Source organism: Felis catus, chromosome A3, assembly GCF_018350175.1.
Source record: "Felis catus isolate Fca126 chromosome A3, F.catus_Fca126_mat1.0, whole genome shotgun sequence".
Lineage (NCBI taxonomy): Eukaryota > Metazoa > Chordata > Mammalia > Carnivora > Felidae > Felis > Felis catus.
Genome location: NC_058370.1, coordinates 50075697 through 50100917, shown reverse-complemented (window position 1 = coordinate 50100917; position 25221 = coordinate 50075697). Strand labels below are relative to the sequence as shown.

The window sequence follows — 25221 nt, the reverse complement described above, 5'->3', positions numbered from 1 at the left end:
TGATAGTTCAGAGCCTAGAGCCTGCTTCAGCCCTGTGTCTCCCTTTCCCTCTTCCCCTCCCCTGCTTGCACTCTGTCTCTCTCAAAAATGAATAAACGGTTAAAAAAAATTTAAGGCTGGTGATTTTGATCTTTTTTATATCTTCATTTCATGGTAAAATCAACTCTCATAAAGTTGACTTAAATTTCATCTTTCATGCCAGGTTTAATAAAAATTGTCATTATACCCAATGTTTGTGTATGAGATATGTAAAAACCCTGGAACTGTGTTCCAAACACACTTGAAAGAGTGGGAGGGGCAAGCTGTCATGCAACATTTCTGCACTAGAATAATAGTAAAGTATGGTTTTTCTCTCCTCCCTAGTTTGAAAAGAACACAAAATCTCATTTGCTGCTCAAGGATCTCTATGTGGAAAATGCTCACCTGACAAAGGCACTTCAGGTCACCGAAGAGAAACTACGAGATGCTGAGAAGAAAAACTGCATCCTGGAAGAAAAAGTTAGAGCTCTCAACAGACTCATCAGTAAGATCGCTTCAGCTTCCCTCTCTGTGTGAAGGTTGCTTGTTTTCCTGGAATTCATTTTGAAAGAATATCTTTTAAAATTAAGCCACCATGATGTCATAATATCCTAACGTTCATTGGTTGTGCACCCTTGGACATAGATTTCTGATTTCTTGTTCACCTTACACGTGTTTAAAAATGTCTACTGTGCCAGCTGCTCAGGAAATAGACATGCTGGAAAAGACTACATTTTTATTAGTAGTCCTGGGTAATTTCTCTGGTAAAATTCTCAGTTTTGCTACTCAGTGGTGAAACAATTATGGGTAGCTTTCAGTGAAGTAAGACTAAAAGAAAAATGGTAAAATCAATCAATTTCAATGTTGTACTTTTGACCTTGGCTACAGAGAGTAAAATGAAAAATAAGGGCTCTGGACAGTTTCATCTTTTCACTGTTATTGCTTTGGGTTTAGATCATTAGCATTCTCAAGCTGTGTCTGTACAAACATTCTAGAAAGACTTCTTGCTGAGACAGTCAACCCTGCAATCAAAGACAATGGAGGGGAAGCCCCTCTTCAGGGACTGCTCTACCACAGGAAGATGTTTGGAGAGCGCTTATTTTAGGTCTGTGGTCTCAGGGATGATGGTATTGCGAATGCAATCTTTCCCTCATTGAAATGTCATCACACTGGAAATTGTATTATATGTAAAGAAAAAAGAAAAGTCTAGTTTTATATCCAAAATATACATAAGTTATGGTTATTTGGTTTATGAGAATAAACTACTGTACAATGAAGAATCACTGTATTTACAAAAACTTTTCTATTAAAATTGTTTTAACTTCTAAGTTTAAGTTTTTATTAAATATTTTAAATAGAAAAATAGTTTTATAAGAAACACTCCTGTGCCCATCAACTAGATGTATTAAAATCCTTCTGCTACATGTAGATAGAGGTGCAGCCCCTGTTCTGTTGCTGTCAACCTCCTTCTCCTTCCTGGAGTCAGCCACTACCCTCAAGCTGCTGTGCCCTGTCTCCTTCTGTCTGTCTTAAAGCACTATGGAAATACACAAAAGACTGGAATAGGGGTGCCTGCCTGGCTGGCTCAGTTGGCAGAGCATACGACTCTTGATCTGGGGATTGTGAATTCAAGCTCCACATTGTGCATGGAGCCTACTTAAAAAGACCAGAACAGATGGAAAGATCAGTTCTTGGATAGGGAGACTCAACAACATAAAGTTGGTTCTTCTAAATTAACTGATTAATGTAATATAGCTCCAATAAAAACACAAGTGGGTGTTCCTTTCTCCAATCAACCCCTTGTCCAGAGTTGGACAGTTCTAAAGTTTACATGTACAGCTAGATAAGCAAATAAAATAATATGGAAAATTTTAAAAAGAAGAGCAATGAATGGGAACTAGTTCTACTAGTTGTTAAAATAGTTTCAATATAGTTTGAGTTACATGGTTGTATACATTTGTCAAAACTCATCAAAGGGCACAGTTCTTCATTCACTGTGGACTTCTGGCTGGGACTGGAGTAACAAGGAGATTGGATCTAGTAGACATGAACAATACTATCAAACAATTGACATTTATAGTCTCCAACAACAGCAGAAGTGCACCTAGAATATTTACAAGGATAGACCATGTTGTGGACCTTGAAACAAGTCACAAAAAAATTAAAACAATTTAAGTCATACAGAGTACTTTCTCTGACCACAATGGAATTAAATTAGGAATGAAGACCGGAATGATATCTAGGAAATGCTCGAATATTTAGAAACAATAATACACTGTTAAATAATTCATGAACTATTCAGTTCATGGAAATCAGGAGAAATTAGAAAATATTTTGAACTGAAAGGAAATGAAAACACAACTTAGCAAATTTGAGGTGTGGAGCTAAAGCATTACTTAGTGGAAAATTCATAGTCTTAAATTCCTGTATTAAAAATGTCTCAAATCAATGACCTCCACTTCCACCTTAAATAACTAGAAAAAGAAGAACAAAGAAGCCCAAAGTGAGCAGAAGAAAGGAAATAATGAAGATCACAGAAGTCAAGGAATAGAAGAACAATGGTGGCAAACTACACACTATAGGTTAGCTTCATGGCCTGTTTTTGTAGTTTGAATGGCATAGTCACACCTATTCACTTATATACTGTCTATGCCTACTTTTGTGCTCAGTATCAGACACTGTGTGGCTGACCTGAGTGGAAATCAAGAGTTGGATGCTTAACTGACTGAGCCACCCAGGTGCCCCTATACACATATGTTTTGTACCATGTGAATATATTGTTTCTTGTAAAATCACAAAATAGAATAATAAATTCAACCCATCCTAAATAATATAAATTGTTTAAAGCAATACATCATCTGAAATCTGCATCTCCCTCTACATCTGGAAAAATTAATACATATCATTATAGATATCATTTTTTAAAAACTTGTATGACTAAGACAAAAAAGGGAAAGCAGATATATAATATTAGGAATGACCATATGTACAGAAAAGTAAAACATTTCAATATACTTCAAAATACAGATTAAAATTGATTTGGAAAAATACAATTAACTAAAATTTACTCAAGAAAAAGTCAACACTTTGACCAAAAATTAAAGAAAATTTAAAAATTTATCAAAGGTCAACATTTCTCCCCCAAAGATTCATACCCAAATTGTTCTGTAAGTATTAAAGCTATTTTTAAGGTTACAATTCTGTTTTTAAAAGACAAATGAGGGGCGCCTGGGTGGCGCAGTTGGTTAAGCGTCCGACTTTAGCCAGGTCACGATCTCGTGGTCCGTGAGTTCGAGCCCCGCGTCAGGCTCTGGGCTGATGGCTCAGAGCCTGGAGCCTGTTTCTGATTCTGTGTCTCCCTCTCTCTCTGCCCCTCCCCCGTTCATGCTCTGTCTCTCTCTGTCCCAAAAATAAATAAAAACGTCGAAAAAAAAAACCACAAAGGAATGAGCATCAACTCATTTGAGACACCAGAACACTAACACCAAATCTGGCTATGGTGGCCACCCTGTACTCCTGTCTTTGTGGGGTTCACAGTGCCTTCACTCATCTGGGCTGACTGGTGGGCTGTGATGGAAGTGGGACTCGTTCAGTACCAAGCCTAGCCTCTCAGAAAAATAGCAGCACCCACTTCCAATGTCTTAACTATGCGTGCAGAACCCAAGTAAGATCTGTAGAATGCCCCAGCTGAGCCCCATCAACCCACAGAATCATGAGAGCTAATAAAATGTTGTGGCATAAAGACACCATATGTTGAGTGGCTTGTTTCATAGGGACAGATAATTAACACCACTGACAACGCACATATAGACACATGCACATGTACACATTCCCCTCGTCCAAAGCACTGTAAACCAACATTACTCACAGTTGGGAAATTCCCCAACAAATGAAGAGCAAATCAAATCTCTCAGCTGATAACCTGAGTAGTGAACACACCATGGCCAAGAAGAATGTAGCCCAGGGAATGCAAAGTAGTTCAACAAAAAAAATTCTACATTTCATTTTTTTAAGTAATCTATGTGCCCAATGTGGGGCTTGAACTCATGCCTCCAAGGTCAATAATCACATACTCTACCAACTGAGCCACCTAGTGCCAGAACAAAATTCTATTTATGTAATTCATAACACAAGTAAGAAACCATATGATCATTACTCAAGTTCCAAAACCATACTTAGAAAAATCATAGATTAATTACCATTGTTTTATTTTTTAAATTTATTTTTACTTTTTAATTTACATCCAAGTTAGTTAGCATATAGTGCAATAATTTCAGGAGAAGAATCCAGTGATTCATCCCCTAAGTATAACATCCAGTGCTCATCCCACAAGTGTCTTCCTCAATGCCCATTGTGCATTTAGCCATCCCCCCACCCACAACCCCTCCAGCAATCCTCTGTTCTCTGTATTTAAGAATCTCTTATGTTTTGTCCCCCTCCCTGTTTTTATATTATTTTTGCTTCCCTTCCCTTATGCTCATCTGTTTTGTATCTTAAATTCCACATATGAGTAAGGTCATTTGACATTTGTCTTTCTCTGACTAATTTCACTTAGCATAATACCCTCTAGTTCCATCCACATTGTTGCAAAGGGCAAGATTTCATTCTTTTTCATTGCCGAGTAATACTCCATTGTGTGTGTGTGTGTGTGTGTGTGTGTGTGTGTGTGTGTGTGTGTGTATATACTCCATATATATACATACATATATATATACTCCATATATATATATATATATATATATATATATATATATATATATATACACACACACACACACACACATACATACACACACAACACCACATCTTTATCCATTTATCCATCGATGGGCATTTGGGTTCTTTCTATACTTTGACTATTGTCAATAGCACCGCAATAAACATTGGGGTGCATGTGTCCCTTAAACAGCACACCTGTATCATTTGGATATTTACCTAGTAGTGCAATTATGGGTTGTAGGCTGGTTCTGTTTTTAATTTTTTGAGGAACCTCCATGCTGTTTTCCAGAGTAGCTGCACCAGTTTGCATTTCCAACAGGAGTTTAAAGAGATCTTCTCTCTCCACATCCTCGCCAACATCTGTTGTTGCCTGAGTTGTTAATTTTAACCATTCTGACTGGTTTGAGGTGGTATCTCATTGTGGTTTTGATTTGAATTTCCCTGATGATGATGTTGAGCATTTTTTCATGTGTCTGTTGACCATCTGGATGTCTTCTTTGGAGAAGTGTCTATTCATGTCTTCTGCCCATTTCTTCACTGGATTATTTGTTTTTGGGGTGTTGAGTTTGGTAAGTCTTTATAGATTCTGGATACTAACCCTTTATCTGATATGTTGCAAATATCTTCTCCCATTCCATTGGTTGTCTTTTAGTTTTGCTGATTGTTTCCTTTGCTGTGCAGAAGCTTTTATTTTGATGAAGTCCCAAAAATTCATTTTTGCTTTTGTTCCCTTGCCTCTGGAGACTTGTTGAGTAAGAAGTTGCTGCGGCCAAGGTCAAAGAGGTTTTTTGTCTGCTTTCTCCTCGAGGATTTTGATGGCTTCCTGTTTACATTTAGGTCTTTCATCCATTTTGAGGTTATTTTTGTGTATGATGTAAGAAAGTGGTCCAGGTTCATTCTTCTACATTTCGCTGTCCAGTTTTTGCAAGACTATTTTCTGTCTGAAGAGACGGTCTTTATTCCATTGGATATTCTTTCCTCCTTTGTCAAAGATTAGTTTGCCATATGTTTGTGGGTCAATTTCTGGGTTCTCTATTCTGTTCCATTGATCTGAGTGTCTGTTTTTGTGCCAATACCATACTGTCTTAATGATTACAGCTTTGTAATACATCTTGAAGTCTGGGATAGTGATGCCTCCAGCTTTGGTTTTCTTTTTCAGGATTGCTTTGGCTATTTGGGGTCTTTTCTAATTCCATACAAAGTTTAGGATTGTTTGTTCTAGCTCTATGAGAAATGCTGGTGTTATTTTGATAGGGATTGAATTAAATAGGTAGATTGCTTTGGGTAGTATCAACATTTTAACAATATTTGTTCTTCCAATCCAGGAACATGGACTATTTTCCCCTTTTTTGGTGTGTGTCTTCTTCAATTCCGTAAGCTTTCTATAGTTTTCAGTGTATAGTTTTTCACCTCTTTGGTTAGATTTATTCCTAGGTATTTTATGGTTTTTGGTGCAGTTGTAAATGGGATCAATTCCTTGAATTCTCTTTCTGTTGCTTCATTATTATGTATAGTAATGCAACCGGTTTCTGTGCATTGATTTTATATCCTGCGACTTTGCTGAATTCATGGATCAGTTCTAGCAGTTTTTTGGTAGAATCTTTTGGGTTTTTCATATAGAGTATCATGTCGTCTGCAAAGAGTGAAAGTTTGACTTCTTTCCAATTTTGATGCCTCTTATTCCTTTGTGTTCTCTGATTGCTGAAGCTAAGACTTCCAATTCTATGTTGAAAAACAGTGGTGAGAGTGGACATTTCTGTCGTCTTCCTGACCTTAGGGGGAAAGCTCTCAGTTTTTCCCTGTTGAAGATGATATAAGCAGTATATGGCTTTTATGAATTTGAGGTATTATCCTTCTATCCCTACTTTCTTGAGGGTTTTTATCTAGAAAGGATGCTGTATTTTGTCTAATGCTTTCTCTGCATCTGTTAAGAGGATCACGTGGTTTTTGTCCTTTTATTGTGATGTATCACATTGATTGATTTGCAGATATTGAACCAGCCTTGCATCCCAGGTATAAATCCCACTTGATTGTGATGAATATTTCTTTTAATCTATTGTTGGATCTGGTTGGCTAGTATCTTATTGAGAATATTTTGCATCCATGTTCATCAGGGAAATTGTCCTGTAGAACTTCTTTTTAGTGGGGTCTTTGTCTGGTTTTAGAATCAAGGTAATGCTGGCCTCGTAGAATGAGTTTGGAAGTTTTCCTTCCATTTCTATTTTTATGAACAGCTTAAAAAAAATAGGTGTTAACTCTTCTTTAAATGTTTGGTAGAATTCCCCTGGAAAGCCATCTGGCCCTGGACTCTTTTTTGTTGGGAAATTTTTGATTACTAATTCCATTTTTTTACTGGTTATGGGTCTGTTCAAATTTTCTATTTCTTCCTGTTTCATTTTTGGTAGTTTATATATTTCTAGGAATTTGTCCATTTCTTCCAGATTGCCCAATTTGTTGGCATATAGTTGCTCATAATATTCTCTTATTATTGTTTTTATTTCTGCTGTGTTGGTTGTGATCTCTCCTCTTTCATTCTTGATTTTATTTATTTGGGTTTTTTTCTTTTTCTTTTTGATCAACCTGGCTAGTGGTTTATCAGTTTTGTTAATTCTTTCAAAGCACCAGCTCCTGGCTTCATTGATCTGTTCTACTGTTTTTTGGGTTGTTTTTATTTTTGTTTTTGATAGCATTGATTTCTGCTCTAATCTTTGTTATTTCCCGTCTTCTGCTCACTTTAGGTTTTATTTGCTGTTCTGTCAATGTCTGTAAGGTGTAAGGTTAGATTGTGTATATGAGACCTTTCTTCCTTATTTAGGAAGGCCTAGATTGCTATATACTTCCCTCTTATGACCACCTTTGCTGAATTCCAGAGGTTTTGGGCTGTGGTGTTATTTTCATTGGCTTCCATATACTTTTTAACTTCCTCTTTAACTTCTTGGTTAACCATTCATTCTTGAGTAGGATGCTCGTTAGTCTCCAAGTATTTGTGTCTTTCCACATTTTTTCTTGTGGTTGATTTCGAGTTTCATAGCGTTGTGGTCTGAAAATATGCACTGTATGATCTCGATCTTTTTATACTTACTTAGGGCTGATTTGTGTCCCAGTATATGGTCTATTCTGGAGAACGTTCCATGTGCACTGGAGAAAAATGTATATTCTGCTGCTTTAGGATGAAATGTTCTGAATATATCTGTTAAGTCCATCTGGTCCAGTGTGTCATTCAAAGCCATCGTTTCCTTGTTGATTTTTTGCTTAGGTGATCTGTCCAGTGCTGTAGGTGGGGTGTTGAAGTTCCCTACCATTATGGTATTATTATCAATGAGTTTCTTTGTGATTAATTGATTTATATATTTGGGTGCTTTCACATTGAAGGCATAAATGTTTACAATTGTTAGATCTTCTTGGTGGATAGACTGCTTAATTATGACATAGTGCCCTTCTTCATCTCTTGTTAGAGTCTTTTAAAATCTAGATTGTCTGATATAAGTATGGCTACTCTGGCTTTCTTTTGGAAAGAAAGCATGATAGATGGTTCTCCATCCCCTTTCTTTACAATCTGAAAGTTGTCTTTAGGTCTAAAGTGGGTCTCTTGTAAACAGCATATAGATGGATTTGTTTTCTTATCCATTCTGTTACCCTATATCTTTTGATTGGAGTGTTTAGTCCATTGACAGAATGAGTACTGGAAGATATGAACCTATTGCCATTCTGTTGCCTATAGAGCTAGAGTTTCTGATGGTGTTCTCTGGTCCTTTCTAGTCTTTGTTGCTTTTGATCTTTTTGTTTTGTTTTATCTTTTCTCCCCAAATTTCTTGCAGGGCTGGTTTAGTGGTTATGAACGCCTTTAGTTTTTATTTATCTGGGAAACTCCTTATCACTCCTTTTGTTTTGAATGACAGTCTTGCTGAATAAAGAATTCTTGACTGCGTATTTTTCTGATTCAGCACATTGAATATATCCTGCCACTTTCTAGCAAGTTTCTGTGAATAGGTCTGCTGTGAACCTGTCTTCCCTTATAGGTTAAGGACTTTTTTTCCCTTGCTGCTTTCATGATTCTTTCCTTGTCTGTGTGTTTTGTGAATTTGACTATGATATGCCTTGGTGATGGTCAGTTTTTGCTGAATCTACTGGGTCTTCTCTGTGTTTCCTGGATTTTTATTTCTGCATCTTTCCCCAGGTTAGGAAATTTTTCTGCTATGATTTGCTCACACAAACCTTCTACCCCTTTTCCTCTCTCTACATCTTCTGGGACTCCTATGATTTGGATGGTATTCCTTTTTAATGAGTCACTGAGTTCTCTAATTCCATGCTCTTTTGCCTTAGTTTCCCTCTTTTTTTTTCTGCTTCATTATTTATTGTCCATAAGTTTGTCTTTTATATGGCTGATTTGGTGCTCTGGTTCATCCATCCTTGCCTCTGTGGCATCCATTAATGATTGTGTCTCAGTTGTTGCATTTTTAATTTCATCCTGAATAGATTTTACTTCTTTTGTCTCTGCAGAAAGGGATTCTATGGTTTTTTCAGCCACATCTAGTATTCTTGTTATTTTAAATTCTGGTTCAGACATCTTGTTTATATCTGTGTTAAGTTCCTGGCTGTCATTTCCTCCTGATCTCTCTTTTGGAGTGAATTCCTTTTTTTTTTTTTTTTTTTTTTTTTTTTTTTTTTTTTGCCATTTTGCAGGAAGGAAAAGAATTAATAAAATAAATAATTAAATTAAAAAAATTAAAAACACAAAAAATCAAATAAAGGAAGCTAGATCCTAGGTGTGTTTTTGTCTGGTTTTTGAAAGAGGCTTGATAGGCTAGACAAGAAAGAATAAGAAAAGGAAAAGTTAAAAAAGAAAAAGTTTTAAAATATTTTTAAAATGTCTACAATAAAATGGAATAAGATGGAATGAAGAAAGTAAAATAGACTAAAAAATTTTACAAAAAATAATAAAAAATACAGTAGAAAAAATTAAAAATCTTTTTTTTATAAAAACAGAAAATAAAAATAATTTTTTCCTCTTTCTGTGTCCAAGAATAAGAAAAGAAAAAAAAAATGAATAGATGAACCATCGAACAGAAAGACTTTCCCCTAGAAGTCAAACTGAAGCACTTTATAAGTCTGTACACTAAGCAAGAAGAGAGACGTGTGGTCATTCTCTAGGGCTTGATTGATGCAGTTTGATGGGATTTTGTGTAATGGCACTGTTCTCCTGTAGGTGGTGCTGCTTAGCTTACTGTGGTGGATCAGTGTGGCCTGTGTATGCATGTATGCCATGTGCGGGAGAGGTGAAAATGGCATCATCCAGCCTCCCAGTCTCTAGCATCAGAACTCTGTGCTCTTGCCAATTGGCAATTAAGCACCCCTCCTTTGTCTTCAGCTTCTTTCTACTCCCTCCTTCTACGCTGTCGGTGACCAAGCCATCAGCCTGCCAAATGTCACTTCCCTCCTGTTAGGGTCAGGGGTAAGGCAGGGTAAAGATAGGAGTCAGAGGCTAAAAAATTTTAACAAAGGCTTTATTTGGGAACTAAGGTCTCGGGTGAGGTTCCGTGACTCAGGGAGAGAGAGAGAGAGAGAGTAGTCAGGGAAGTTGCACCCAGGTGTGGTGGGGTGGGGTTTTTAAGCTGCAGCAGTTCCGGGTTTAGGTCCGGGTGGGCCTTTTTCGTGTCAGGTCGTGCTGTGTCTCGGTGATTGGTTGACCTTCAATTCATTCTGGCACGCTACTAGGGGCTTTTCATTGGTTTGCACTGGCAAGATGGCCATCCCCTCTACTGTGGTTCCAAGGACATCCTAACACCTCCCGAATTTCATCTCATATGGGGCTGTGTTTCCAAACCCCTTACTTCTGAGCACCCTGCAGCTTGAACCCACTCTGGCCCCCTGAGGGAGGGCCTCGAGCAATGGCCAGATGCTGGCCTGTTCTCTGAGTGTCCTCATGCAACCGCGCCTCTGCAGAGGCCCTGAGACTGCGGCCAGGTGCTAGCCAGCCCCAGAGAATTTTTGTGTAATTGTGTAGCAGCAGTTTAGGGACTATGGTAAATCACAACACACATCTGGCACCAGGCTTCATGCCACCCTAGCGTTGTGGTAGGGTCCCCTCCCTAAGGAGAGGGGAGAAAAAGGAGAGAAAACTTCAAGGCAACCTGGCTATGTGCCTCTGTGACATCCCTCTTGACTTTGTAAACGGAGACTAATCAGACTGCATGTTTATCTGTGTTACCATATATGGGAGACAAATAAATAGAAAATGTATAAAAAACTATGCCATGTGAGGTTCAGTGCTCAGTTCTTTGGGTACAAAACCAACTGAGCGGTGCTGGCACGAATAAAGTTGCTTCCTGGAAATCAAAAAGCCTCAGTGTCACGACTCTGTGGGAGAATCCTGCTACGGCATCTTAGTTTCAACACCAGCAAACATGGCTGTAATCTGGGGTCTGCTGGGCCCTTTGCTTGTGGGGAGGCCACACAGCCTCTACCAAATGTCCTCCCTGCAGGGTAAGTACTTCCCCTCCTGTGTGGCCCTAGGACACTTCGGACCTCACTGCTCCTGGAGATTTGCCCTTCCCATCAGAGCACCGCCAGGTATCCACGTATCGAGCTGCAGAGCTCTGTATAAACCCTCTCCTTTCTCCTTTTCCCTTTCTTCAGTTCCTTGCAGGTGTTCCCACTCTTTCTCCTAGTCACCAGCTGCTTTTGCGGGGAGTGCTTTTCCTGTACTCTTCCCTGTCTCTGCCCTCGGCAAAAACAGCTCCCCACCCTCCATGGCTTCTCTCTCCCCCAGTTCATCTCTCTGTGCCGTGTACTTGCCGAGTTCTGTGGCTCAAGTTATGCAGATTGTTGCATTAGTCCTCAGATCAATTTCTCTAGGTGTGCAAAATGGTTTGGTGCTGATCTAGCTGCATTTCAGGGACGAAAGAAGCAGAGAATTTCCATGCTGCTCTGCCATCTTCCCCACTGTTTTTTTATTTAAAACAATTTTTTTAATGTTTTTTTATTTTTAAGAGAGAGAGCATGAGTGGGGGAGGAGCAAAGAGAGAGAGAGACACACACACACACAGGATCCGAAGCAGGCCCCAGGCTCCAAGCTGTCAGCACAGAGCCCAATGCGGGGCTCGAACTCACAAACCATGAGATCATGACCTGAGCTGAAATCAGCACTCAACCGACTGAGCCACCCAGGCGCCCCAACCATTGTTTTATTTTTAATTACAACATTGAATTTATTTTGAGACTTCAAGTTGCACTGAGAGAGGCCACAGGTTTTGGAATTTTTCCTCAAGTATGGAATAGAAAAGTTGAGAAAGAAGACTGGCATCCAACCAAGTCAGGAAAAAGATAAGCTGCCACTTGTTGCTAGCAGTGGTCATTTTTCTGGAAGTTCTGGACAATATCAATATGAAAAAATGAGTTTATATAAATACTAGGATGTGGCCAAGTCATCATAATTTGCAGCTTTTTACATGTTTCAGCTGCAGCCAGTTAGGAAATATAATAGAAAAAAGACTCCACTCACATTAGGACTAAATTGACAATAACTAGGAAACCATTTAGAAAGAAATGGGATTGGACTTTGTGTGAGATGAGTTAGCAGTGAGCACATTGGTGGCAGTGTCTGCTAGGGAAGGGGGAACAGACTTTCATTTCCTACATTAACTTATTTTCCCTAGCTGCATGTATATTACCTGCATAAGAAAATACATGTTTATGGGAATGCAAGCTGGTGCAGCCACTCTGGAAAACAGTACAGAGGTTCCTCAAAAAACTAAAAATAGAACTACCCTATGACCCAGCAATTGCACTACTAGGTATTTATCCAAGGGATATAGGTGTGCTGTTTCCAAGCAACACATGCACTCCCATGTTTATAGCAGCACTATGAACAATAGTCAAAGTATGGAAAGAGCCCAAATGTCCATAGATGGATGAATGGATAAAGATGTGGCATATATATATATATATGTCTATATATATATAGACACAATGGAGTATTACTCGGCAGTCAAAAAGAATGAAATCTTACCATTTGCAATTATGTGGATGGAACTGGAGGGTATTATGCTAAGTGAAAGTCAGAGAAAGACAAATATCATATGACTTCACTCATATGAGGACTTTAAGAGAAAACAGATGAACATAAGGGAAGGGAAACAAAACTAATATAAAAACAGGGAGGGGGACAAAACAGAAGAGTCTCATGAATATGGAGAACAGAGGGTTACTGGAGGGGGTGTGGGAGGGGGAAATGGGCTAAATGGGTAAGGGTACTAAGGAGTATACTGAAATCATTGGTGCACTATATGCTAACTAATTTGGATGTAAATTTTAAAAAAAGATTTAATTATTTAAAAAAAAATGTTTAAAAATCTAACCACAATTCTAAATAGAAAGGTAGTCAATATAAATCAATAAAGCCCCCAAATTCCAAATTTCCAACTAGTATACATTCATTTCAAGTAAATAATATACTTATTATTTTATTTGGGAAATTAAATACAAAAATACATCATATAGTTTAAATTCGGGAATGCTGCTGGGCTGGCAACACAGCAATGTGCTCCATAGCCATGCATCCTCACAGCAGACCTGTGTGGACTGCAGGGCTCACCTGGCTGCATGCTTCCATGTGCTCTGGGAGTAGAATACAAGGGAGTGGCTACAGACCCACAGTTAAAATGGCAACATCATCCACCCCACTCACTAGGGAATTTTTCCTTATTGTTTATCCATAGAGATTTAGGTGAAAATCTGATCCGGCTACAAAAATTATGGGTTGAAATTCTTTTGATAATGAAAATAATCTGCTTGGGGCGCCTGGGTGGCGCAGTCGGTTAAGCGTCCGACTTCAGCCAGGTCACGATCTTGCGGTCCGTGAGTTCGAGCCCCGCATCGGGCTCTGGGCTGATGGCTCAGAGCCTGGAGCCTGTTTCCGATTCTGTGTCTCCCTCTCTCTTTGTCCCTCCCCTGTTCATGCTCTGTCTCTCTGTCCCAAAAATAAATAAACGTTGAAAAAAAAATTTTTTTTGAAAATAATCTGCAAAGGACAGCCTATGGACCTAAGTAGGTCTACTATGAAAATATACAAATTCACATCTCAAGTAAAGTCTTTCTATAACTTGGTTTCTTGAATATAATTTTGGACAGAAACATTTCCCATGTAAAAATGAAACTGCACATACAGCATATGCCAGGTGCTGGGGTTATCTGGACTTTCAAATTTGAATGCCTCTTTCAGATTACTGGGCTGCTCGTGCAGGGGCCGGGTGGAGAAAGGCCACAGACTACCAGATAGGAGCACTCTGTGCCTCTCCAGCCACTACTATTCACATTTCATCAAAAAACAGAAGGTGCCCTCCGCTTCATGTGACTTTTTAGTGTGAATCTGGGTATGGGGGAACTTGCACAAAGTTTCTCTTCTAGCCCCAGTTTCTATTTCCCTCTTCCAAGTGGTGATACTGGTAGCCACCTCACAAATTCACAAGCAGACAAGAGCCAGACCAGGCATTGCTATTGGAAATGGGCAAAATCCACTGTGTCCTTCCTTTCTGCCTTCCCAAATAGCCAGATGATACATATTATTGTCATTAAACATTATATATACTGAGAATTTTGATAGACCATCAGCTCCACCTGCCCAGGTTGATTTGGAAACACATATCCCAGAAATCCAGCTTGGGGCCTACACAATGCACATCACCAGAAACAACATAAGATGCAGAGACCTACCTTCTCCCTATACAGCAAGAGATTATATAAAAGAAATTCAGGAGCACCAGGGTGGCTCGGTTAAGTGACTGCAGCTCAGGTCATGATCTCGCGGTCCATGAGTTTGAGCCCCACATCAAGCTCTGTTGTCAGCTCAGAGCCTGGAGCCTGCTTCAGATTCTGTGTCTCCCTCTCTCTGCCCCTCCCCTGCTCACACCCTCTCTCTCTCTCAAAAATAAACATTAAAAAAAAATAGAAATAAATTAAAATGGCGGTGGGGTGGCTGGGGGCAGGGCAGGGCAAGTGTGACTTTTTGGCCTCCTTGTCCTCCAGGGGCCCCCTGGACTTCATGCAGGTACCAGCACCATAAAGATGTAGACTTCAGAGCAGGTCTTTGACTACCCATGGGAAACTGTTAAAACAGCTGCAGTGCAGAAATAACCCAAAACCTATGAACCCAAGCATGGTTGCAACCGATGTACTGGACAGACAGATCCCCCTGGAAAGCTGCACAGCCATAGACTTCTCAGTACAGAGGGGACTGCCTTCCATTGTGAAATCTCTTATTGGTGCAGCAAGAACTAAAACATGTGCAGAGGAGATCCTGGGAAGATGGTGTAGGAGGATTCTGGGCTCACCGCGCGTCCTGCTGATCACTTAGATTCCACCTACGCCTGCCTAAATAACCCAGAAAACCACCAGAAGACTAGCAGAACAGAGTCTCCGGAGCCAAGTGCAGACGAGAGGCCCACGAAAGAGGGTAGGAGGGGCGGCGAGGCGGTGCGCGCTCCACGGACTGGTGGGAGGGAGCCGGGGAGGGGGAGGGGCGGCCCGCCTGCCAAGCAGAGCCCCCAAGTCTGGCTTGCAAAAGCGGAGGGGCCAGAGTGTGTTCTGACAGCAAGGGGGACTTGACATCTGGAAGGTTATAAGCTAACATCTCTGCTCGGAGAACGGGAGGGCTGGAGGACAACAGGAAGGAGAGTTGAGCCCCGGATGACAGAGCTCAGCTTGGAGGGGAACAAAGGCACTTGCCAGCTCCATCTCCCTCGACCATCCCCCGGCCAAAATCCCAAAGGGAACCAGTTCCTGCCAGGGAACTTGCTTGCACCGCACAAACACCAAACGCTGTGCTTCTGCAGATCCATCCCTCCGGCAGGTCTGACTCCCTCCCGGTGCTGCAGGGCCCCTCCCGAAGCGGATCTCCGAAGGAAAAGCGAGCTGAACCTGCCCCCCCCTGCCCCTGTGCACCTTGCCAATCCACCCCAGCTAATATGCCAGATCCCCAGCACCACAAGCCTGGCAGTGTGCAAGTAGCCCAGATGGGCCACGCCACCCCACAGTGAATCCCACCCCTAGGAGAGGGGAAGAGAAAGCACACAGCAGTCTGACTGTGGCCCTAGTGGTGGGATGGGGGCAGACATCAGTTCTGACTGCGGTCCCGCCCACCAATGCACGTTATTCAAGACAGCACAGGGGAAGTGCCCCACAGCCCTGCACCACTCCAGGGACTATCCAAAATGACAAAACGGAAGAATTCCCCTCAAAAAAACATCCAGGAAATAACAACAGCTAATGAACTGATCAAAAATGATTTAAACAATATAACAGAAAGTGAATTTAGCATAATAGTCATAAAATTAATTGCTGGGCTTGAAAACAGTATAAAGGACAGCAGAGAATCTCTTGCTACAGAGATCAAGGGACTAAGGAACAGCCAGGAGGAGCTAAAAATGCTATCAATGAGCTGCAAAATAAAATGGAGACAACTACGGCTCGGATTGAAGAGGCAGGGGAGAGAATAGGTGAACTAGAAAATACAATTATGGAAAAAGAAGAAGCTGAGAAAAAGAGAGATAAAAAAGAATCCAGGAGTATGAGGGGAAAATTAGAGAACTAAGTGATGCACTAAAGATAAATAATATACGCATAATTGGTATTCCAGAGGAGGAAGAGAGAGTGAAAGGTGCTGAAGGTGTACTTGAAGAAATAATAGCTGAGAACTTCCCGGATCTGGGGAAGGAAAAAGGCATTGAAATCCAAGAGGCACAGAGAACTCCCTTCAGACATAACTTGAATCAATCTTCTGCACGACATATCATAGTGGAACTGGCAAAATACAAGGATAAAGAGAATTCTGAAAGCAGCTAGAGATGAACGTGCTCTAACATATAAAGGGAGACCTATAAGACTCGTGACTGATCTCTCTTCTGAAACTTGGCAGGCCAGAAAGGAATGGCAGGAGATCTTCAATATGATGAACAGAAAAAATATGCAGCTGAGAATCCTTTCTCCAGCAAGTCTGTCATTTAGAACAGAAGGAGAGATAAAGGTCTTCCCAAACAAACACTGAAGGAATTCATCACCACTAAACCAGCCCTACAAGAGATTCTAAGGGGGATCCTGTGAGACAAAGTACCAGAGACATCGCTACAAGCATGAAACCTATGGACATCACAATGACTCTAAACAAATATCTTTCTATAATAACACTGAATGTAAATGGACTAAATGTGCCAACCAAAACACATAAGGTATCAGAATGGATAAAAAAAACAAGACCCATCTATTTGCTGTCTACAAGAGACTCATTTTAGACCTGAGGACACCTTTAGATTGAGAGTGAGGGGATGGAGAACTATTTATCATGCCACTGGAAGTCAAAAGAAAGCTGGAGTAGCCATACTTATATCAGACAAACGAGACTTTAAATTAAAGGCTGTAACAAGAGATGAAGAAGGGCATTATATAATAATCACAGGATCTATCCATCAGGAAGAGCTAGCAATTATAAATGTCTATGCGCCGAATACAGGAGCCCCCAAATATATAAAACAATTACTCACAAACATAAGCAACCTTATTGATAAGAATGTGGTAATTGCAGGCGACTTTAACACTCCACTTACAGAAATGGATAGATCATGTAGACACACAGTCAATAAAGAAACAAGGGCCCTGAATGATACATTGGATCAGATGGACTTGATATATATTTAGAACTCTGCATCCCAAAGCAACAGAATATACTTTCTTCTCGAGTGCACATGGAACATTCTCCAAGATAGATCACATACTGGGTCACAAAACCGCCCTTCATAAGTATACAAGAATTGAGATCATACCATGCATACTTTCAGACCACAATGCTATGAAGCTTGAAATCAACCACAGGAAAAGTCTGGAAAACCTCCAAAAGCAAGGAGGTTAAAGAACACCCTACTAAAGAATGAATGGGTCAACCAGGCAATTAGAGAAGAAATTAAAAAATATATGGAAACAAATGAAAAGGAAAATACAACAATCTAAACGCTTTGGGATGCAGCAAAGGCAGTCCTGAGAGGAAAATACATTGCAATCCAGGCCTATCTCAAGAAACAAGAAAAATCCCAAATACAAAATCTAACAGCACACCTAAAGGAAATAGAAGCAGAACAGCAAAGACAGCCTAAATCCAGCAGAAGAAGAGAAATAATAAAGATCAGAGCGGAAATAAGCAATATAGAATCTAAAAAACTGTAGAGTAGATCAATGAAACCAAGAGTTGGTTTTTTGAAAAAATAAACAAAATTGAGAAACCTCTTGCCAGGATTCTCAAAAAGAAAAGGGAGATGACCCAAATAGATAAAATCATGAATGAAAATGGAATTATTACAACCAATCCCTCAGAGATACAAACAATTATCAGGGAATACTATGAAAAATTATATGCCAACAGACTGGACAACCTGGAAGAAATGGACAAATTCCTAAACACCCACACGCTTCCAAAACTCAATCAGGAGGAAATAGAAACCTTGAACAGACCCATAACCAGCAAAGAAATTGAATCAGTCATCAAAAATCTCCCAACAAATAGGAGTCCAGGACCAGATGGCTTCCCAGGGGAGTTCTACCAGACGTTTAAAGCAGAAATAATACCTATCCTTCTCAAGCTATTCCAAAAAATAGAAAGGGAAGGAAAACTTCCAGACTCGTTCTATGAAGCAAGTATTACTTACTTCCTAAACCAGACAGAAACCCAGTAAAAAAAGAGAACTACAGGCCAATATCCCTGATGAATATGGATGCAAAAATTCTCAGATACTAGCAAATCGAATTCAACAGCATATAAAAAGAATTATTCACCATGATCAAGTGGGATTCATTCCTGGGCTGCAGGGCTGGTTCAACATTCACAAATCAATCAACGTGATACATCACATTAATAAAAGAAAAGATAAGAGCCATATGATCTTGTCAATCGATGCAGAAAAGGCCTTTGACAAAATCCAGCATGCTTTCTTAATAAAAACCCTCGAGAAAGTCGGGATAGAAGGAACATACTTAAAGATCATAAAAGCCATTTATGAAAAGCCCACAACTAACATCATCCTCAGTGGGGAAAAACTGACAGCTTTTCCCCTGAGATCAGGAACACGACAGGGATGTCCACTCTCACTGCCGTTGTTTAACATAGTGTTGGAAGTTCTAGCATCAGCAATCAGACAACAAAAGGAAATCAAAGGCATCAAAATTGGCAAAGATGAAGTCAAGCTTTCACTTTTTGCAGATGACATGATATTATACATGGAAAACCCGATAGATTCCACCAAAAGTCTGCTAGAACTGATACAGGAATTTAGCAAAGTTGCAGGATACAAAATCAATGTACAGAAATCAGTTGCATTCTTATACACTAATAACGAAGCAACAGAAAGACAAATAAAGAAACTGATCCCATTCACAATTGCACCAAGAAGCATAAAATACCTAGGAATAAATCTAACCAAAGATGTAAAGGATCTGTATGCTGAAAACTATAGAAAGCTTATGAAGGAAATTGAAGAAGATATAAAGAAATGGAAAAACATTCCGTGCTCATGGACTGGAAGAATATTGTCAAAATGTCAATACTACCCAAAGCTATCTACACATTCAATGCAGTCCCAATCAAAATTGCACCAGCATTCTTCTCGAAACTAGAACAAGCAATCCTAAATTCATATGGAACCACAAAAGGCCCCGAATAGCCAAAGTAATTTTGAAGAAGAAGACCAAAGCAGGAGGCATCACAATCCCAGACTTTAGCCTCTACTACAAAGCTGTCATCATCAAGACAGCATGGTATTGGCACAAAAACAGACACATAGACCAATGGAATAGAATAGAAACCCCAGAACTAGACCCACAAAAGTATGGCCAAGTAATCTTTGACAAAGCAGGAAAGAATATCCAATGGAAAAAAGATAGTCTCTTTAACAAATGGTGCTGGGAGAACTGGACAGCAACATGCAGAAGATTGAAACTAGACCACTTTCTCACACCATTCACAAAAATAAACTCAAAATGGATAAAGGACCTGAATGTGAGACAGGAAACCATCAAAATCCTAGAGGAGAAAGCAGGAAAAGACCTCTGTGACCTCAGCCGTAGCAATTTCTTACTTGACACATACCCAAAGGCAAGGGAATTAAAAGCAAAGATGAACTACTGCGACCTATGAAGATAAAAAGCTTCTGCACAGCAAAGGAAACAACCAACAAAACTAAAAGGCAAGCAACAGAATGGGAAAAGATATTTGCAAATGACATATAGGACAAAGGGCTAGTATCCAAAATCTATAAAGAGCTCACCAAACTCCACACCCGAAAAACAAATAACCCAGTGAAGAGATGGGCAGAAAACATGAATAGACACTTCTCTAAAGAAGACATCCAGATGGCCAACAGGCACATGAAAAGATGCTCAACGTCGCTCCTCATCAGGGAAATACAAATCAAAACCACACTCAGATATCACCTCACGACAGTCAGAGTGGCCAAAATGAAAAAATCAGGAGACTATAAATGCTGGAGAGGAGGTGGAGTAATGGGAACCCTCTTGCACTGTTGGTGGGAATGCAAATTGGTGCAGCCACACTGGAAAACAGTGTGGAGGTTCCTCAGAAAATTAAAAATAGACCTACCCTATGACCCAGCAATAGCACTGCTAGGAATTTACCCAAGAGATACAGGAGTACTGATGCATAGGGGCTCTTCTACCCCAATGTTTATAACAGCACTCTCAACAATAGCCAAATTATGGAAAGAGCCTAAATGTCCATCAACTGATGAACGGATAAAGACATTGTGGTTTATATACACAATGGAGTACTATGTGGCAATGAGAAAGAATGAAATATGGCCCTTTGTAGCAACATGGATGGAACTGGAGAGTGTTATGCTAAGTGAAATAAGCCATACAGAGAAAGACAGATACCATATGGTTTCACTCTTATGTGGATCCTGAGAAACTTAACAGAAACTCATGGGGGAGGGGAAGGAAAAAAAAAAAAAAAGAGGTTAGAGTGGAAGAGAGCCAAAGCATAAGAGACTCTTAAAAACTGAGACCAAACTGAGGGTTGATGGGGGGTGGGAGGGAGGGGAGGGTGGGTGATGGGTATTGAGGAGGGCACCTTTTGGGATGAGCACTGGGTGTTGTATGGAAACCAATTTGACAATAAACTTCATATATTGGAATAAAACTAAAACATGCGCAAGAACATTCTGTAGTGGATCCTACAGAGAAAACAAAGGGATTTTAATCTATTAATGTTTTATTTACAAATATGGCTTCAGTAGGTGAGACTTCTATACAAACCACATCCTCAGGACCCAGATAAAACTGTTTTGACTGAAGAAGCCACAGTCACCATGAAAGGAATCAGTCTCAGCAGTTACCTTGAACGACTGATGACAAGTGTGGGATCTTCAAATGCTAATAAGGGCCAAGAAGCAATGGAATGAGAATACATAAATTCAATGCTGAGATTGAAGAATTAGCAGGTTTGGCGAGAGGGAGAATAGGGACACCAATGGTGGCAGCATTTGTAGGGAAATGACAAGGAAAGTTGGTATGTGACACCTGCTCCCCCAGGTCTCTGCAAGCTGGAATATATTTGTTATTTAAAAAATAAAACTATGTTAGGCAGAGTTTTTTTTAATAAGTTGAAGAAAAGCTATATGAATTTTGATCAAAACAAAGAGGTGCAGGGTTTCTAAACCAAAGGGATCATCTGAAAGTAGTATTGTTTGAAATGACCATCTAATTTTGAGGATTCCAGTATTCATGTAAAAATTTAACACATTTTGAAAAGGACTTAAAAATCATATTGGCATTATTAAATCTCCTTTAGAATTTGCAAGCTTTTCATGCACTGGAACTCTGGCTTTAGACCAGCCCCAGAACAAAGCAGAGCCACCTAAATACATATAATTACCCGACTGTGGTAAATACACGTTATGTGCTTGCATGAGGAAATGCTCTTGATTATTTTCATTTCATTCATTCACTCATCCATTCATTCATTCATAATGTTCATTTATTTTTGAGAGAGAGAGAGAGAGAGAGAGAGAGAGAGAGAGAGAGAGAGAACGTGAGCAGAGAATGGGGAGAGAGATTGGGAGACAGTATCCAAAGCAGGCTCTACACTGACAGCAGAGAGCTCAATGTGGGGCTCAAACTCACGAACATGAGACCATAAGGTCATGAGATCATGACCTGAGCCGAAGTCAGACACTTATTTTTTTTAAGTTTTATTTTTATTTAAGTAATCTCTTCACCCAACATGGGGCTCAAACTCATGACACCTGAAATCAAGAGTTGCATGCTCTTCCAACTGAGCTAGTCAGGTGCTCCTGAAGGAATGCTCTTTAAAAGGAGAAGTTGGGGCGCCTGGGTGGCTCAGTCGGTTAAGTGTCCGACTTCAGCTCAGGTCATGATCTCACAGTCTGTGAGTTCAAGCCCCGCGTCGGGCTCTGTGCTGACAGCTCAGAGCCTGGAGCCTGCTGTGGATTCTGTGTCTCCCTCTCTCTCTGCCCCTCCCCTGCTCATTCTCTGTCTCAAAAATAAATAAAAAACATAAAAAAATAAAAAAAAAATAAAAAAAAAAGGAGAAGTTGCATAGTTTTAAAAGACATTAATTTGTATAAAATAACTTGCTCTGCTATAGACCACCATTAAAAACCACAGTGTTTTCTTTTGGTACTTAAATGACATTTTTGGAGTAAAAATTATCACTAGAGTAATACATGACTCCAACAACAACAAAAAAGGATTTTATTGTATTAAAGAGAATACTGTATTAATTTGCTAAAGTTTTGTAACTTAGGAAAGGTATTACTACCTTCCTTGGATTTGTACTTTATGTTTTATGACTTAGTATACTATACTATGGGCAACATCAGAGATGTTCATTAGTGAAAATAATCATTACTATTGGGGGAAAAACTAAGAAATCAAATACTTTCATTACTTTTGCATTATATTTCATTTTCATTACTTTCATTAAAAAATTGTTAAAAAACACACTTTAATAACTACAGGAATGTTAGGATTATAGATACAGCTTATTACAAAGTGGAAGAAGAATCCTGTACAAAAGGATACTCCTCAGCCAGATATTCCTGTTTATCTTCAAGAATGTCTGTAACTTTTAAAACCAAACGGGAAGGTGGAGAAGGACATGTAGAACTTTCCGTGGCCTGGCTCTTCCTCACACCATGGGGAAAAGCCTGGCAGTACCTCAGCCCAACATCAGGACAGCACATGCTCCAGAATGCCCTGTCTGACCAGCTGCTCACACTTCCACCTAGGTAAGAAGTGCTGAGAGGAATCGGGGTGTGGGGGCGGGGGGGGGGGGGGAGAGGAGAGAAAAGAAACGATTGGAAAAGAATTTAAAATCACATTTTGCATCATTAAAAAGCAGCAATTTGATTACATATTTTTCAAACAGCTAAGTAGTTAAAAGCTACTTTAATCAACTGAAAATTGATGCCACTTAGAACCACACTGAATTCTGATTTTTATAAACAAATTCATAGTTTGCTTAAGTTCAATTTAACTGAAGAATTCTGCATTCCAGTATGAATTTTGCTTAGTGTCTGCATTTTGGGATTTATGCACAGAAAATCCAGGGGTGAGATTCTGTAGCAGTGGATTACAAATGTGACAGCAGTTCGTTAATAAGACCAGGGAAAGGAGCATCTTCCCCATTAAGCTTTCTCTAGTATTGAGTCAGAACATTTATTCTTCTAGTAACAATAGTGGCAACTTTCCTCCTATATTGTACAAGGATTAAAAGTATCTGTAACCTACAACATGGGTGCTGTTCACACACTGCTTGTGACACTGGTATCCAGCTAATGCTTGCCCTCTGTGTCCTCCTAAGAAACCACTCTCCTTCTGAGGCAGAAAGGAGCCTTCCTGTCTGACTCCCTCAAAGCACAGAGACTTAAAACGAAATGTTTACTGAAGTCTGGGCTGAGGAGGTGCAAGAAGCACGGCAGGAAAACTTTCCAAGCTCCAAAGCTTTGGCAGGTGACCAAAGAAACCTCAAAGAAAAGGCAGACATACTTGGGGAAAAACTACAAATGCTACGTCAGAAAAGTATGAGCAAATACTCTTAGAAAGTAACTGCAAGGGCACCTGGGTGTCTGTCTGACTCTGGATTTCAGCTCAGGTCATGATCTCACAGTTTACGGGATCAAGCCCCACTCTGAACTGACAGCATGAGCCTGCTTGGGATCCTCTCTCTCTGCCCCTCCACTGCTCACAAGCATGTATGTGTGCCCTCTCTCTCAAAATAAAGAAATAAAAAAGTAACTGCAGCAGGAGAAACTGTCAAAATTATTCCAGGATGCGCAATGTAGCTCAGTGGCCCTGTGCACCTCACCAGTTCACAGGCCCATTCATTATGAGGCCTGTGACTAAACAAATCCCTCCTGACCAGCCAGGAAGACTCATGGGCTAAAGACACACTGCTGTCTAAACTGTTAAATGAGGTTTTAAAATGCCTTGAGAACATAAAATGTAAAAAAAAGGGGGGAAAAATTGAGTTGTTTAAGTTATTCTAATGCCTACTTAAAAGGGGGAGGAGGTTCTGATTTCTGAACAAACAAAAAATGCTTGCCATATACACAAGTATAAAGAAATGTATGCTGGGCGCCTGAATGGCTCAGTCAGTTGAGTGTCTGACTTGATTCCGACTCAGGTCATGATCCCAGGGTGGTGAGATCTAGCCCAGAGTTGGGCTCTGTGCTGAGTGTGGAGCCTGTTTAATATGCTCTCTCATTCTCCCTCTCCTCCTTTCCCCTGAGTGCACTCTCTGTCCAAAAAAAAAAAAAAAAAAAAAAGTATGGAAAAAAAATGTTTCCCCCATTAATAAATGATCTACACCAGGTTCTACAGAAAACTGTAGAAAACTGGTTTTAGATGTGGTCAGACATTTTAAAAATCCCTTTAATATCAATTATACTAGATAAATACATAGTAGGTAAAAAAACATATACAACTGTTTTCCATTTTTATACCTGAGGGTAGGGCAATACTGAGAGACAAGTCAAAAGCATCTCAAGAGAAAGGCTTCTGCATGGTCCACACAGAGAGTGACAATTGTTTAGTGGGGAGCAGGAAGAGGGATTCAGCTGGTTTCCAACTGCCCCAGGCCCACCTGGGCACTCCAGTGAAAAATCACCGTCTCAGCACACTAGGTGGGGAGATCAGCCACAGAGCTTGAGAAAGAAATTCAAACACAGGACGGTGCTGGAGATGCAGTTTTCTCCTGTCTTGCTTTATGAGGATAGCTTTGCTCTTGTGAATCAGAGCTTCCTGCTGGGCCCTACAGAAGGACAGATTTTTATGAGAGCATTTCTTTAGCATCTGCTTTCTATTCATTATTATCCTACTTCGAAGAGGATACTTGGGAAGGAAATTTTTGCCTTACCAACCAAAGATTTTAGGGTCCCCTGAAAATGTGTCTTTAAAATGTTAAAACTT

General features: G+C 39.9%; 2 protein-coding genes and 1 pseudogene across 12 annotated transcripts in view; 2 read left to right on the top strand and 1 right to left on the bottom strand.

The window, feature by feature from the left end:
• NINL (ninein like) overlaps window positions 1–1346 on the top strand; it is a 174583-nt gene extending 173237 nt beyond the window's left edge. For all 8 annotated transcript variants that reach the window (XM_045053960.1, XM_023251527.2, XM_045053958.1 and 5 more), the window contains one exon: window positions 364–1346. In XM_045053960.1, the coding sequence (XP_044909895.1) occupies window positions 364–555 (192 nt within the window). In that variant the 3' untranslated portion in view covers window positions 556–1346. The remainder of the gene's footprint in view (window positions 1–363) is intronic.
• A 9795-nt stretch (window positions 1347–11141) lies between these two features.
• On the top strand, window positions 11142–21286 carry LOC111559892 (annotated as a pseudogene).
• A 1194-nt stretch (window positions 21287–22480) lies between these two features.
• Window positions 22481–25221, bottom strand: part of GINS1 (GINS complex subunit 1) — a 28327-nt gene continuing 25586 nt past the window's right edge. For 2 of the 4 annotated variants that reach the window (XR_002741074.2, XR_002741073.2), the window contains exons 7-8: window positions 24756–25063; window positions 22481–23049 (exon numbers count right to left, since the gene is read on the bottom strand). Coding sequence is in view for 1 of the 4 variants with exons in the window: in XM_003983855.6 (XP_003983904.1) it covers window positions 22981–23049 (69 nt within the window). In the remaining 3 variants the exon portion in view is untranslated. The remainder of the gene's footprint in view (window positions 23050–24755; window positions 25064–25221) is intronic. The other 2 variants (XR_006595424.1, XM_003983855.6) reach the window with 2 other exon arrangements.